The 16,333-nt window shown below is 41.1% G+C and overlaps 1 protein-coding gene across 3 annotated transcripts in view; it reads right to left on the bottom strand.

The window, feature by feature from the left end:
* LOC126823517 (protein unc-93 homolog A) overlaps positions 1 to 16,333 on the bottom strand; it is a 61,110-nt gene that overhangs the window by 41,137 nt on the left and 3,640 nt on the right. Inside the window, exons 1-2 of one of the 3 annotated variants that reach the window (XM_050552417.2) lie at positions 4,327 to 4,658; positions 1,745 to 2,947 (exon numbers count right to left, since the gene is read on the bottom strand). In XM_050552417.2, the coding sequence (XP_050408374.1) occupies positions 1,745 to 2,806 (1,062 nt within the window). In that variant the 5' untranslated portion in view covers positions 2,807 to 2,947; positions 4,327 to 4,658. Of the gene's footprint in view, positions 1 to 1,744; positions 2,948 to 3,781; positions 4,226 to 4,326; positions 4,659 to 16,333 lie in introns of those variants that run through there. The other 2 variants (XM_050552416.2, XM_050552415.2) reach the window with 2 other exon arrangements.

Here is a 16,333-nt window from a genome sequence, read left to right as displayed (position 1 = left end):
CCATCTCAATGTAAACAATATCCTTTATTTATCCATCTTAATGTAAACAACATCCCATTTTTAACCATCTTAATGTAAACAACATCCCATTTTTATCCATCTTAATGTAAAAAATATCCTTTATTTATCCATCTTAATGTAAACAATATCCTTTATTTATCCACCTTAATGTAAAAAATATCCTTTATTTTGTTAGCCTACCAGTTTAAGAATGAGAGTTTTCAAACATTGAATTTTAGAAATGTGCAGGATTGCAATATTCAATAAGCTTGTAATATGTTAACTCCAAGTAAACACTGAGCATGATTGTATTTTAATTGCTATTTTATAATGATATTGTCAGATAATTATACAGAGGTTTTTAAGATGGTAGATGACCATAATATAGCATGTTTTAACTATTATAAAGGTTGGGGTGGGGGTGTAATATAAGATTGTAGATGATCATAATATAGCTTGTTTTAACTCTATATAAAGGTTGGTGGTGGCGTGTAAGTTAGGACTGTAGATGGCCCTAATATAGTATGTTTTAACTTCAGATTGGACGTGGGTGGTTTTTATAAATCAATAAGAATATGGCTACTTTAAAGACAGATCAAAGCCTGTGTTCCGTTATACATAAATAAGACATCAAAATCTGATACATCATCAACTGAGATGATTGAGTTCAGAAGAATTGGGCTCCAGTCAGATAAAAAAAATATGCAAAAACATTTAATCTTTAAAGGTTTATTCATGTGCCAGAAATTCCAGTCTTCTGAATGCTTCGAAAGATACGGCATGATTTCAATTTTTTTAAATGGCTCCCAGTAATGCCAGCTAAAATGGCAGCGTTTATTGCTGGATTTTCTAGTGAATTCGACCTTGACATATGTGTATATATGTATAACTGTCCTAAACACAACCGGGACCACAGTAGCTTAGTGGGTAAGGCGCTGTCTCACTGACCATTACTACACAAAGGCAAGAAATTCACCAGACGAGACGTGAGATGGACAACTTTACCATGGTCAAATCCTTTGCATCCAACGGAGATAAAACAACTAAACGGGGTAGAGCTGACGACCAAATTTATAAAACGACCATCCCCAAATCGTTGACTTAAAAAGATTTTAAATCTGATTATTGAGAAAGACAACATTTGTTTTTTTACAAATACAGTGGACTCTGTCATTTCCGCCATCTGAATACTATGGCATCCTGTGAAATCCGTCATCGTTATAATAATACTTTCGGTATTCGAAGGTACAATACTACTTCCGAAATAATACCCCCAGTATAATACTTCCGGTATAATACTTCCGGTATAATGCTGTGTAATCCGACATATCGTAAAGCTTCCCCGTACGATGTCGTGATTGAGTTCACTGTATACTTATATTATATTTTTCTTTTGTATATTGATTTTAGAGAAATGATACAGTATGGGTGACGACATGTGGACAATGGTCGTTTAGAACTTAGAAAGAGGGTTTATCCTAGATAAGTCTCATGGTTGAGTGGACAGGTGTGTGTGTAAGAGTGGAAAGCTTTGCGTGAATGAGTGGACATCTTTGTGTGGATGAGAGTACATCTTTTTGTGGATGAGAAGACAACATTGTGTGGATGAGAGGACATCTTTACGTGGAGGATGATATATGACAGACCATCTGAACAAATATGTGCTCAGTAAACTTTTATAACATCACACCACCAAACACACGCGATAAATACTAAAAACATTAAGCTATAAATAAAAACCTACCTTGGTGAAATCGCCAAAGATAAACCCTTGCTCTAACCCGACAAACAGAACCAGCGGAATCAACAGTAAACACTTGGGATCACGAAACATGTTCAAGGTGGAGATCAAGATCTCCGTGGATGTCAGATCAAATTCAGGATCGGCTTCCGTTTTACCTATCTTAGTCTTGTCCAGCAGCACCACTAATATCACTGTGCCCATGATGCCACATCCGAGATAGATACTCAACAGCATGTATTTAGTCGTTTCTGGGATGATGATGTCAAACGACGTGAAACCATTGTTGTAAGTTCCATCCACATCCGAATTATAATCACAATTTGTAGCACCACAATGTCGCGAGAAACTAATGTTTTCATACATGTCAACAACACTTTCTGTGCTGTTTGTCCGTAAGATCAGCGCCGAGATTAAGTTCCCCCAGATTTGACTACTTCGATAAAATCCGCAAAATATTCCCATGAATTTGTTGATGACGGGTTCGGATTCGTCTATTTGCATGTGTTTGGCATACGTTACAGCTAACGTTGTAATGTAAGTAGCTTGGGCACTCCACAGAGGTCCTGCAAGAAGTCCTAATCCCACTCCGATAGGAATAAGGACGTAATGTGTCGGATGAAAATTAGCTCCGACATACCCAGTAAATAGCACAAACGCAATGACCATTGTCCATTTGGTGGTCAGTTTGTTTATCAACCAGGGCGCGATCAGACACGAGAACACTGTGCTGCCGTATATACAACTCAGTGACACTAAACCCAAACCATCCGGATGCAAGGTGCTCTGGAGACTCTGTAGGGAGACAAAGGCTGTGAACATGAACATAAAAGCAACGCTAACGACCAGCGTGTTCTTGATGGCCTTAGTCTCTGTCATATTCTTCACAGCCGTCAACGTTCGAACATCGTCCGGAAGTGTGTGATAATTCACCAGATTGTACGAGTGCATCGTACTCCGTCTACGATTCTTACGGATATCACCCCAATCCGGTGAACCGGCATAATCCGGACTGGGGTGAAGGAGTAAGTGATCCTTTGAAGGTGTATCGTGTCCGCTCGTCATCGTGATCAAATTGTGACGAACCAAAACCTTAATTTAAATATTCACACTCTTGGCGCGATCCACTAGATGAAGGTCATTTGTGTAGATTAAAACATCGTCCATCTCTTCTGTCAGATTCTAGAACAATAGCGTCATCTTTACCTGTAATAAAAACATGAAATTATCAAATAAAGCTTCGTCTCTTCATCTTATAGTCATCACCTGCATTTCTGGTAGTTTAGGGATGTGTTTATGCCCCCGTCAGACCGGGGTGGCGTCCTTACTGCATTGCTGCGAACGTATGGCGACCAGAAAATGCACAAGGTCACCGGAAAAAGTAAACACAACGCGAGAAAATGTTCCAAAAGTTACAAACTTGAAAAGGTCGAGTTCTCACAGCTTTCCAGGCCAGATCGCATAACCTTTGTGTTTGCTTTGAACATGCTCAAAACAAACTTCATGAGTCGACGATCATTAGCGACCATGGAGACCATAGCACGATATCTGGCGTTTACACCACGCTTTTACCACGAACATGGCGATGTAGACGCGCTCTGGGACCATTTTCCGTTGCCGTAACAGCGCAGTAAGGATGTCACTCAGGTCTGACGGGAGTATAACATAGCATTTCAAATGTAATTTTAATCAACAAAAATGCATTTTAAATTTGCAAATATAAGCCACACCGTTGAATCGCCTTCCTTAAGTGAACATAACAACTTCCTCTGCAACCTGGGGGGACAATTCAGGACAATCATATATAGTAAATTATCAAAAGAAATGAAATGAATTTATTTAACATTTTATCCAATAAAGACGGGCATACTCCATGCAGCGTGTAACGGGGGGAATATACGGCGTACTTTTATTTCCTTTGGGGGTTGAGTGGCCGAATGGTTAACGCGTGCGCGTTGTATCATAAGGTCTGTCATTGGGTCAAGTGGCGCGGTTTCTTCCCCGCTTGTACGTAAAAAGGAGTAGGGTCGCCTGTCTAACCTCGTAGGTTTTCTCCGGTTTCCTTCCACTGCTAGAGTCCATTTGTTAGTCCTGAAATCTCTCTATCTCTCTATCTATCTGTCCCCTCTCTCTCTCTCTCTCTCTCTCTCTGATGTATTTATATTTCTGTCAGGGAACATTTGATGTTTGTTTGTCGTTCCATCAACTGATCAATCCTACACCACTGTCAATCCTACACCACTAGAAAAGCCCGACGTAATGTCCGGTCAAAACCATTATTGAGCCAGAGACCACCTATTTATTGACACAGTGTAATACGCACAGATCCGCCGCGGCAACTATGAAATATTGGTGAAATATTAACAAATATTAGATATTGTTTTTTAAGGGATTCACGGTGGTACAACGATGATGCTGTTGTCTCAGAAACCAGTGGGTCTCGCTCGATTCATGGTATTCGATTACTAAAGATGACAGCAATTGTTGAAAGTACGACTCACAGTTCCAACACCTTTAGATCACTCTCTATGACCATATCTAATCTAGTTTATTGTTTATAACACCTGTATCAATTAAATGCTTACTCAATGTCCATGACTACACACACAGGGTTTGCTTGTTTATCCAGTCAGTAATAAAAATTGTTAAAATTCCTAAGCGAACAGACATCACTAAATTAATCCCATGATTCACGTTTCCGGATTCTGTTAGAAAAATCTATCTGGTTTTTACGCCATCGATTTAACAGTTCCATACAATTTTAATTATATCTGGCCATCGAGCTAGTATTCCAATTTATATTTCTGTCAGTTCTTTTTACGATCAACTTGAATAACGACGATTAACAATTCGGTAGAATTCGGCATCGATTTGTAACCAGTCAGCCAAATGACGTGGAACTGATATAAAAAAACCAGTCAATACCAGCACGCCAATAAATGCTACATTTTGTGTATATCGTCGGCGGCAAGCTGATCGTTCATTCAAGCCCATTCATGAATCTGGAGATTTTACGCGATCGTGTGAAATTTTATATCGTGTAACAGATTGGTCAATCTTCATTACGAGTTTTATGGTTGGCTTATCAGTGGGAAGAGTCTATTTAATTCCAGGGTGGTAGTAGAGGTGGGTAAGATCCCATCAGGTTCAGGTCGCGTGGGTAACAACCCATCAGGTTCAGGACGCAGGGGTAAGAACCCATCAGGTTCAGCCGCGTGGGTAAGATCACATCAGGTTCAGGCCGCGTGGGTAAGAACCCTTTAGGTTCATGACGCAGGGGTAAGAACCCATTAGGATCAAGTCTCGTAGATAAGAACCCATTAAATTAGGATGCAGGGGTAAGAACCTATTATGATCAAGTCTCGTGGGTAAGATCCCATTAGGTTCACGCCGCGGGAGTAGGTAACCATAAACGTATCCTAGAATTTAGGATAGATGAAGGTTTCTTACAGATATAACTTCGCCAACTCTAAACGTATGCAAGAATTTAGGATAGATTAATGTTCCTTACGTATATAACTTCCCTAACCGGAGTGGCCCCCAACCCTCATCCCCACCCCCAACCAACCCGATCTCCCCCACCCTCTCCCGAACTACCCTCATCTCCTCGCCAAGGATCTGATCTAATCCCCAACGGCCTTGATTCCCCCCTCCTTCTCTTAATCCACCTGAACCCCATCTCAAACCGATTCTCCCCAACTGACCCGATCCCCGACCTAATACCACCATGACCCCACCATCCCTAACCGCGTTGATTTACCCCTCAACCGACCTTATGCCCCTCCTGTACGGATCTGATCTCCTTCCCAACGACCTAATCTACCTCAACCGCAATAGTCTCTCGCTCCGATTTCCCCCCTCAACCCACCAGATCCGGAACCAATCTGAGCCCCTTCCCAATCGACCCAATGTACCTCAACCGCACTAGTCTCGATCCCAACCTCGATCAACCCACCAGATCCCGAACCAATCTGATCTCCTTCCCAATGGACCCAATCTTCCTCAGACGCACTAGTCGCGATCCCAATCAACCGCCCTGATCCCCCTCCCACCTCAACCAACTCACCAGTTCCCGAACCAATGTGATCTCCTCGCCAATCGACCCAATCTACCTCAACCTCCGTGACAATAGACGATACCCAACTGCAAGATGCTAGCTTTATTATGTTGTGCAATTAACCTTGATAACGCCCCCTACATATACTGTTTAAATCGCCATTGATTGTGTTGTTTATCATCGAGTCAGAGTATTCTAGAAGATCTGTTCTAGATTAGACAATGATAATGGCTATAATTCTAATTGTGGAAACAATGATTGTAGCCACCAGAATACATATGAAGGGAAACACTGTTAAACCCTCAAACAGGCGTATCGAGCTGGTGTAGGGAGGGGGCTGGGGGCTCAGGCTACCCTTCCCCTTTCGGTAAACCGTCCATTTTTCTTGCAATGTATTTCCGTTTTTAAAGGACCATATATCACGGAAATATAATTGTATAATTGTAAAATGAAATCGCTCCCGGTTTACGTTTTGAATACTGTAAATACTTAAGACTTCGCGCAATAATATTTGTGAAAAGCTCGGGCAACTAGACTCAGCCCCCCCCCCCCCCCGCCCCTCCCCCAACAACTCACATTGGCAACCTACGCTTATGGCCTAAACATCACACGAAATCTAGTCGCCACCACAGTTCCCGGATCGCTCGACTCATGTAGATCTGAATTATAGGTAACTGTGCATTTAACGCATCTTCAACATCATTCTAGTCGACAGCTGAGTACCGTGGATGGTTGTGAATCCGATAAATAACTAACCCAACCTTTGGCGTCTCTTTAAAACAGGTCTAGTCGACGATACATTTCCCTGACTCCAATCACTGAAATGAATTGGTAACTGGGCGTGTAACGTATCTTTAACACGACGATTCTAGTCAGCTTAGCCAATATGTTATTATTAAATGAGTCACAGATATTTAACATACCATATATGGATACAATAATTGATGCTGATATAAAATCGCTTCTATAAACAATGATCATTGAGAAGATAGACGACTGGATATATTTTTAATTCTAATTATTAGTACAGTTCCCCGATCGTTCTAATACAATCACCCTTCAACACAGCAGGCCCCCGCCCCGATCGTTCTACTACAATCTCCCTTCAACATGGCAGCCCCCCCCCCCCGATCGTTCTACAACAATCACCTTCAACATAGCAGCCCCCCATCCTTCTACTACAGTACAATCACCCTTCAACATAGCAGTCCCACCCCTCCTCTGATTGTTCTCCTGCAATCACCCTTCAACATAGCACCCCCCCCCCCCAATCGTTCGACATCCATATAGCTTTATGAATTAGTAACCATGCCATTATACATGTATCACGTGATTCTTGATTAACGCCGTTCCGGGTTCGAGCCATTGGGTTTATACAGACCTTCACGTGGTGACAAGTAAAACGTTGTCTAGGGACGAAAACAAACAAAAGTAGATCCACCTGTGTACAAATCGGCGTGCACGTGCGCGTAAATGACCCCTTAACAATTAGCGTGCACGTAAAGGATCCTTTGACAATTGGAAATTGATAGAAAGTAGGCGAGAACACCGCTGTTCGGGCAACATTCTCTCACTATAAGAAATAACCATAATATGTTTGTGTTAAAATTGGGTCGAAAAAACAGTAAATCTCCTCACATTCTATAACGTTTAAATTGAAATCAGTATATACTCTGTAGAAATATAAATAAAATCCCAGAGCTCCGATCACATAACATCCGCCTAATTCAAGATTTCATTTTGACCTCCATCCAAGAGATGACGTTCACTTTAACGTGTTGCTAACAACACGTATATTGATTCGTTTACTGGCAATCTGGCAGTTCCACTAATATCACGTGACGTATGTCAAAGGTCAGGAAATTGGCGGATTAATTCTAGAAATGGTTTGATGAATGGACGTCGGTATATATGTAAATGATTTGGTGTTCTCGTGTGTTTAATCATATAGATAAACTCTTAATTAAAGTTGTTGTGTGCGTGATTTCCACTTGTCAGTGATGCAGCACAGAGGGCCTGATAATGACAGCTGTCTAGTAGTTCGGATGGGGCGACAAACCGAGATCATTTGTATATATTAGCGTGCACGTAAAAGATCCCTTGGCAGTGGAAATTCGATATACGAGTACATCATAATGTCGCTTCCCGGGCTAAATTTTCCTCATAGCACACTGTATGACGCATACCCTTCTTCGTTAGCCCAGTCGGAGCAAAACAGTGGGACGTTAAACCCCATAGATAGATTCTGTCTTAAAGATGTACGTCCCCTGAGCGGGGTTGGATGGCCGAATGATTAGCACGTGCGCGCTGTATCATAAGGTCTGTGATTAAGTCAACTGGCGTGGTTTCGAATCCCCGGTTGTACGTAACAAGGAGTAGGGTCGCCTGTCCAACCTCGTAGGTTTTCACCGTGTCCTCCGGTTTCCTCACACTGCTAAAGACCCCTACGCACAATTATTGAAATAAAATTGAACCCTGTGTTAGTCCCGAAATTACCTAGTTTGTATCCAGTGGACGTTAAACCCCCATTGGTCAAATTTGGGAGCTATAAGAGATGTGACTTTCAAAAGTAAATTGTTAAAAACGAAATTTGAAATTTTAGGCAAACACGAAACAGTGTTATAACATAACGCATGCGGTGTTGACGAGACGTGCAACAACATATTATTAATTAAGGCTTTAGTGCCTGTAACATGAATGACATGGGGGTTTCTGAAGATGGTTGTATGCTATACGACGTGTTGAGAGCGAACTGACTCTTTTTTCGAATTCCAAATGTCAACGATCCTTTTACGTATACGCCAACCTGAACAGAGGATATTTTTTTCGTACCATCCGAAGGACTAGGCATCGTTCATTGTCAAGATCTCTGTCCTACATCACTGACAAGGGGGTACACGTTGGAAAACACATGACATCTTGCTTAGCGAGTCCCCTCTCTCTCTGTGGTTCTCTCTTTCTCTCGCCATTTATCTCCGACTCTCTCTCTCTCCTCCCGCCACCCCTCTCTCTCTCTCTCCCCTTCTCTCTCTCTCTCTCTCTCTCTCTCTCTATCTCTCTCTATCTCTCTCTGTCGTTTTCTCTTTCTCTCACCATTTATCTCCGACTCTCTCTTCTCCTCCCGCCACCTCTCCCTCTCTCTCTCTCTCTCTCTCTCTCTCTCTCTCACTCTCTCTCTCCCTCTCACTCTCTCTCTTTCTCCCTCTCTCTCTCTCTCCCTCTCTCTCTCACACTCTCTCTCTCCCTCTCTCTCTCTCTCTCTCTTTCTCACTCTCTCTCTCCGCTAATTTGTGTCCAGTGGAGTTTACTGACTCTCTCTATCCCTCTCTCTCTCTCGCACTCTCTCTCTCTCCCTCTCTCTCTCTCTCTCACTCTCTCTCTCTCGTTGTAATATAATATGGTTGTTTGATATTCAGATTATTAGCCTATCAATAAATAATAAAGCTGATAAGATCGATATTTATAACAAGTGAATCTGGTTGTTCATGAAACCTGCAATAAAATCTTATTATTAATGAAGATCTCAATCTAGTTGTTTATGAAGCAAGCCAGTCAGTCGTTCCAGCAATAAAATCTTATTAATGAACATGAAAGGTAGTCATGTAAAAATCAGCGGTGGTATTAATAAATAATGGCCCTCGTCATGGATTCGCACATAACATATCAGTTCGCTATGTGATGAGAAAGAAAGAGCTGGGATTTAACGTCCACTCGACACAAACTAGGTCATTTTGGGACTAATATATGGTTCAATTTTATTTCAATAATTCGCTTGCGCGTAGGGTGTTTAGCAGTGGGCGACCCGGAGAAAACCCACGATGTTGGATAGGTGACCCTACTCCTTGTCACGTACAAACGGGGAATCAAAACCACACCACTTGACTCATCCACTTGACTCATCCCCTCAGTTCCCTATTGGAGTATATTTCACATATTAAAGAGATGAAGCACCAACAGAGATTTTAAAAATCAATACATGCCTCTACCTCAGCAAGATGTGCCGTATCTGTCTAACATGGATGTAAAGCGTGATAACAGATACACGGCCGAATTTCTGCTCACTAATAATTCCTTCGAAGACCAAAAGTTGCTGTGTGAGACTGTGAGAGGATATCTGACAATTCATAAAAAGAATTGACTGCCGCTAGATAAGAATATAAGGTATAGAATGAATATAAACAAGGGAATGTACGGACTATTTCTATTTTTCTCGTGTTCTCTTATCTAATGACATTCAATTACTGTATTGAATTGTCAGATATCCTCTTACAGTCCCATATAACAACTTTTGATCTTCGAAGGAATTATTAGTGAGCAGAAATTCGGGCGTGTGTCTGTTATCACTCGTCGCTTCAGTCAGTTATATAGCGGTGACTCGTGTTTTCCTTTGGCGTTCGTCACTTCCGATTCGGGAAACCTGTATTACTCAGCTATTGTAGCAATGATCCCTGTGTTAAAATTATATTTGGAATGTGTTTAACCAGCTCTATCACATATGTGATAATGACTAACACCAATATTGTCCTTTAAAGGAGCTAGATCGCTAATATTTGACACCTAGAAATTGACACAAATGGGTCGCAACACATATAATAATGTAACATAAATCTGATTTATATTCAATCGTTTCCGTTTTTACTCTAATTTCAAATCAGTTATGTTCGCCGAAATACCACAGAAGTCTCAATCGAATGACAATCGCTAGCATCTGGTTATTCATATATATTGTTTATTGCGCATGCTTTCCAGATAAGAATATGACGTCACCGTTTGACATGACTAGTGGAATATGTCTAGCCTCGTTCTTCGAGTCCCTTGTTACAAATGATCCTGAAAGGCAGTATGGTACACGATTCGTGTACCAATGGTATAATAAAAAAAATTTTGTCTTAAATATGGGATGTCTGAAGCCTATCTTTTCCTGTAAGATCACAACATCATTGTTGATTTAAATTGACAAATAATTCGTGTTTTCAATGTGGAAGACGTTGGATGATATTGAGTTGGAGATTTTTCCCGGTAAGATCACAACAACAATGTTGATTTAAAGTGACAAATAATCCGTGTTTTCAATGTTGAAGACTTTGGATGATATTGAGTTAGAGACTTAGCTACTTTAAACACATGTATTTTATCTTCCACATATAGATGTAATAATATATCGATTCACAAATATAAATAGATTATATTGTATTAATAATACATATTCAATGTTTCAGCGTTCGTTATATTTTTAGACTATGCCAGGAAATATTTAACACAGTAAAATATGTTGCTATTTCAAGACAAACAAAAACGTCATAGGCTATTTTAAAATAGACATATTGACAGAACACTTGTTCTAGTTCTCAGAAATATCAATTGTTGGCCCATGTTAGTGAAATATAACTTGATGGCCCATGTTATTGAAATATATCTTGATGGCCCATGTTAGTGAAATATAGATTATAGCCCTGTGTTATTTCAATATAAATAGTAGGCCCATGTTATTTAAATATAAATTGTCATTTGTTAGAATGACGTCACAGTTTGAAGACCTTATCCAGATGGATCCGTGGTACATGTACTGTTCGCTTATACCTCGTGGGTTCTCGCAGGGTCCCCCCATACCTTGTGGGGTCCCCCATACTTCGTGGGTTCTCGCAGGGTCCCCCCATACCTTGTGGGTTCTCACAGGGTCCCAAATACCTTGTGAGTTCTCACAGGGTCCCCCATACCTTGTGGGTTCTCGGAGGGTCACCTCATTCCTCGTGGGTTCTCGCAGGATCACCCCATACCTCGTGGGTTCTCGCAGGGTCCCCTCGGTTTACTCATACAGCTAAAGACAACTACCAGCAAGCTAATTAATGAAATATAATTGAGCCATATGTTAGTCCCGAAATGATTTAGTGTGTCTCGAGTGGACCTTAAACCCCATTTCTCTCCCTCTCTCTTTGTCATCTTGTTCACGGGTTTAAGAAATGAAATGAAATGGGGTTTAACGTCCTACTGTTCTGCTCCTTTACTGGGCTATTGAAGACGGGTATACACCATACAGTGTGCTATGAGGGAATTTTTGTCCGGACAGCGGCACTATCACCTACTCTTATATCGAAATCCAACTGTCAGGGGATCTTTTACATGTACGCCAATGTGTACACGAGACCCGGTATTTCGTCCCATCCCAACGACTAGGCAGCTGTCCCCCGTCCTGCATCACTGGAAAATAAAATAGTCACTGAGCCTCCGTGGCTCCCCCACGGGTTTATGAAGTGCGGTTCCCCTTAAGTCACTACTTTAATATGATAATACCCAAACTTGATTAAGAGAAATGTATTGATGTTAATTGTCCGGATACTAACCAAGCCTAGTGGTCTGACATCATCCCAATTGTTGTTTGTAGCGTAACGGTACGTGGGATGCTATTTGTCTGTAATATATCTGATGACAAACAACACGTCTATTAGGAATATATGTAAATACCAAATCGTTATTGTATAATTATGTAAATACAGTAGACGATCCAGTATAAACATAATTTATATATGGTAGCTGGGTTTTAAAGGCCTACTTCACTAGAGAAACCTGTCAAACCTCGTGGGTTTTCTCCGGGTCCTCCAGTTTCCTCCCACTGCTAAAGATTCCTGGGGACCACATGGCTAAGTGGGTAAGACGCTGGCTCGTTAGCCTGGAGGTCGGGTGTTCGATCCCTGCATTGGCCGAGAAAGTTCAGCCAGATTTTCCGGCGTGGTTCCCCCTTATCAGTGATGCAAGACGGAGGGCCTGACAAGGACAGCTGTCTAGTCGTTCGGATGGTACGATAAACCGAATCCCCGTGTACAAATTTGCGTGCACGTAAAAGATCCCTTGGTAGTTGGAATTCGATATAAGAGTAGGCCGTAGCGCCGCTGCCCGGACAAAGTTTCCCTCATAGCACACTGTATGGCGTATGCCCGTCTTCATTAGCCCAGTTTAGGAGCAGAACAGTAGGACGTTAAACCACATTTCATTTCATTTCATTTCTAAAGACCCCTACCCGCAAGCGAATTATTGAAATAAAATTGAAAAATATGTTAGTCCTGCAATGACCTTCATGGTGATGTCGCAGATATTCCATCGCTCGAGGTAGCTATAAATATTGGCGCATGTCGTGTACACAGCAGGGTATGTATCCGCTTTATAGAGCCCTGTATAACACTTCTTATTTGTCGAAGGGATTATTGGGATATGGGGGGTGGGGGGTCACATTGCTGACAATTTTGTTCTTGCTGAATGTGTTAAGATGTTTTATGTATTATAGCTGTAATTAAACTGAAACTTGGCTTCTTTAATCCTTCGCTTTAAACATAATTTGAAATAAGGTTTACAATCAACCATCGTGTCTACCAAAGAGACGAAAAGACGTGAAGTTTGAAAGGAAATTTGACGTGTACGTCCAGCCTGTTAGACAGGTTATTCAATGATCTGGAATATATCAATGGTTATCCAGTCCAATTAACAGTATAGACTGTTGTTCTCTTTCTATGTAAAATAGTTCGCTGGTCTAAAGCCGCGGTATAATTTAACCACTTCCTTATCAGATCTCCTTCCTGTCTGGAAACTCGTCTCAAGCAATATGATTGGTTAAAACTTAAAGAAGATAAAGCATCTTTTGATTGGCTATGAGAAAGGTTAGGTCGGGTCAACTGAACAAGGACAGCTGAATCTCAATCCAATTGTATGTTTTTGTCTGCCGAGTAAGAATCAGGATTTGTTTCAACTGGAAATATACAGTCACTGTGTATGGAAGCCATTGAATACCCAAAGTGAAATGTGGTTTAGCGTCGTCCGTTTCTACATTAGCCGAGACAACTGAGGCTGAGGATCTTTTAAATTGCCGGCATATTCTTTATCGAATCCTAACTGCCAAGGGATCGTTTACGTGCACGCCAACGCGTATGTGAAAACTCCGTTTGTCGTCCAATTTAGGTTGGAAAATACCGAGGAACTTTTAAATCAATTCAAATCCGCACGACCATGTAATCATTTAAAAGTACCTTTAATGTCTGGCGATTCCTCCTACTTCGTCAATTTGATTTTACATGGGAATAGGAGCATACCAAACTTAGCTCCACTTGAGAACAGACAATAAACTACTTGATTGACACTTAAATTCCCAAGTCGGCGATTTTAGTCGAAACCATTAAGTATGGTTTGAGAATTTTTAGAAGTATTTATTCAGCTTGCCTTTAATAAAATAGAAAAGGTTTATGATAGATGTGAAATGTAGTAGAGGTCTGCAAAAACAGTATTTTAGTTTTTAAATATGGAGCCGCGGAGCCACGGTGGCTCGCTAGCCTGGAGGTCACGTGTTCGAACCCTGCATTGGCCGAGAAAGTTCATTGGGATTTTTCGACGTGGTTTCCCCTTGTCAGTGGTGCAGAACGGGGGGCCTGACAAGGACAACTGTCTAGTCCTTCGGATGAGACGAAAAACAGAGGTCCCGTGTATACATTGGAATGCACCTAAAAGATCCTTTGGCAGTTGGAATTCGATATAAGAGTAGGCGATAGTGCCGCTGCCCGGGCAAAATTTCCCTCATAGCACACTGCATGGCGTATGCCCGTCTTCATTAGCCCAGTATAGGAGCAGAACAGTAGGACGTTGAACACCATTTCATTTCATTTTAAATATGGCGGCTATTCAGGCCATTGAGAGTTCACTGTGTGTAGAATGGATCTGTCTCTCGACATGTAACTCTCTATTTTCTAGGCACAGAGCAAATAAAATTAAACAACTAACGAATAAATGTTTAGATCAATAGATATTTACAAATTGTAGATTAATTTCAATGCTGGAGATATAGATGGAGGTACAGGAATCTATACACAAGATTAAATCCGTCGGGGAAATGTGCAAATAGTTTTATGATATTTAATTCTCTATGCGGATATTGAAATTTTAATGTTTAACTGGACTATATCCCCTACTCCCACGCCTTGTCAGCTCTACATAAACCCTTTTCACCCACCCCCACCCCCACCCCCAAACCCACCCCCAAACCCCAATAAACTTTAATGCCGGTGGTTTGTGAGCGGGACCTACACCTAACATTAAATTAATACCAACTTTGGTTACATATATGGTGATTGGAACCAACGTCATTAACTTTTATTGGATAATAATTCTTGCTACAATCATTTCCAGGATGTCTCCTGTCCAACCTCGTGGTTTTTTCACCGTATCCTCCGGGTTCCCCCGACACCAAAAAAGACCCTTAGCGAATTATTGAACTCTCTCTCTCTCCCTCCCCCTCCACTCTCTCTAACTCCCCCTCTCTCTCTCTCTCTCTCTCTCTCTCTCTCTCCCCCTCTCTCTATCTCTCTCTCTCTCTCTCTCTCTCTCTCTCCCCCTCTCTCTCTCTCTCTCTCGGATAAAGCCTACAAAATGGTGAACACTTATATATGAAAAAAATATGTTAAGTCATTTATATGACAATACAAAAAATAATCATTCATAATCCGCCAGATAGACTTCTAAATAGAGAAGAGAAAAAAATAGTTCTGGCAAGATAAATTGATCTGGGTTTAGAGTCTACCTTGATTTACGCTCGTATCTATGTTGTTGGAAACCCTAGAACTTTTATATAAAAAAAACAACACATAAATATAATATGTATATGTACGCCTACATTCTCCTCGTGTTAGCCAGGGAGTGACAGTCGTCTATGTTAGGTTTCCAATATCGTGCGATGCGTTACCATAGGATTGTCCCTGTTAGAGACTTTTGGTAAGCGTAAATTCCTGGTCCGCACCTCATGTGACGTCATCAATGTGTGTGTATTTCTCATACGTGATACGGCACACGGATACACGTATAGAACAGCTTTCATACGGAAATGTTCCGTATAACATTGTCGTCTTTTCACCGTCTTTTTCGCTATATTTTTAGACGCTGAAATATTATATCTTAGCGCTTTTTGAATCTATGTGTGTATGCTAGACCACGATGGTATATGTTTGATGTGATTTTAACCATGATAAAGATTGGAATGTAATCATTATTTTTTTCTCGAAATTTTCATACTTTTCCTGTCTATCTGTCTGCATGCTGGATGATCTACGTGCTAAATTTAGAGGTGGGGGGGGGGACCTTGCCAATCTGTAAATGATTTTATTCTATGGTAAGGGTATAAACTTTCTGAAATGATACATTAGGGAAACCAAATTTTTTTTTAATAGCTCAGCGACGGTCGAGCGTCTTCGCTCCCTCTTGGAACTTGTAGGCTAGACACTCTGTCATCATGTTGTAATAGAACTAAGCTCAACTCAGCGACGCATACGTACGCGACACGAAAATATGCCAAAACTCTAAAACGACATTGACGCAGCGAATGACGTATACGATACGGATACGTGATACGGATGGGAAAAATTCCGCTTGCCAAACGTCTCTATTGAGTCCACGATCTGGTATGTGTAGAAACGATCGGATACGTTTCGATGGGGTTAACACGATTGGTACGACTGACTTCAATATACGATAAGACCTGCTAGGATTACTACGATTAAAACCAC

Source organism: Patella vulgata, chromosome 6 (assembly GCF_932274485.2).
Source record: "Patella vulgata chromosome 6, xgPatVulg1.2, whole genome shotgun sequence".
Lineage (NCBI taxonomy): Eukaryota > Metazoa > Mollusca > Gastropoda > Patellidae > Patella > Patella vulgata.
Note: the sequence above shows the minus strand (reverse complement) of the source record. Positions and strands in the feature narration are given on the sequence as shown.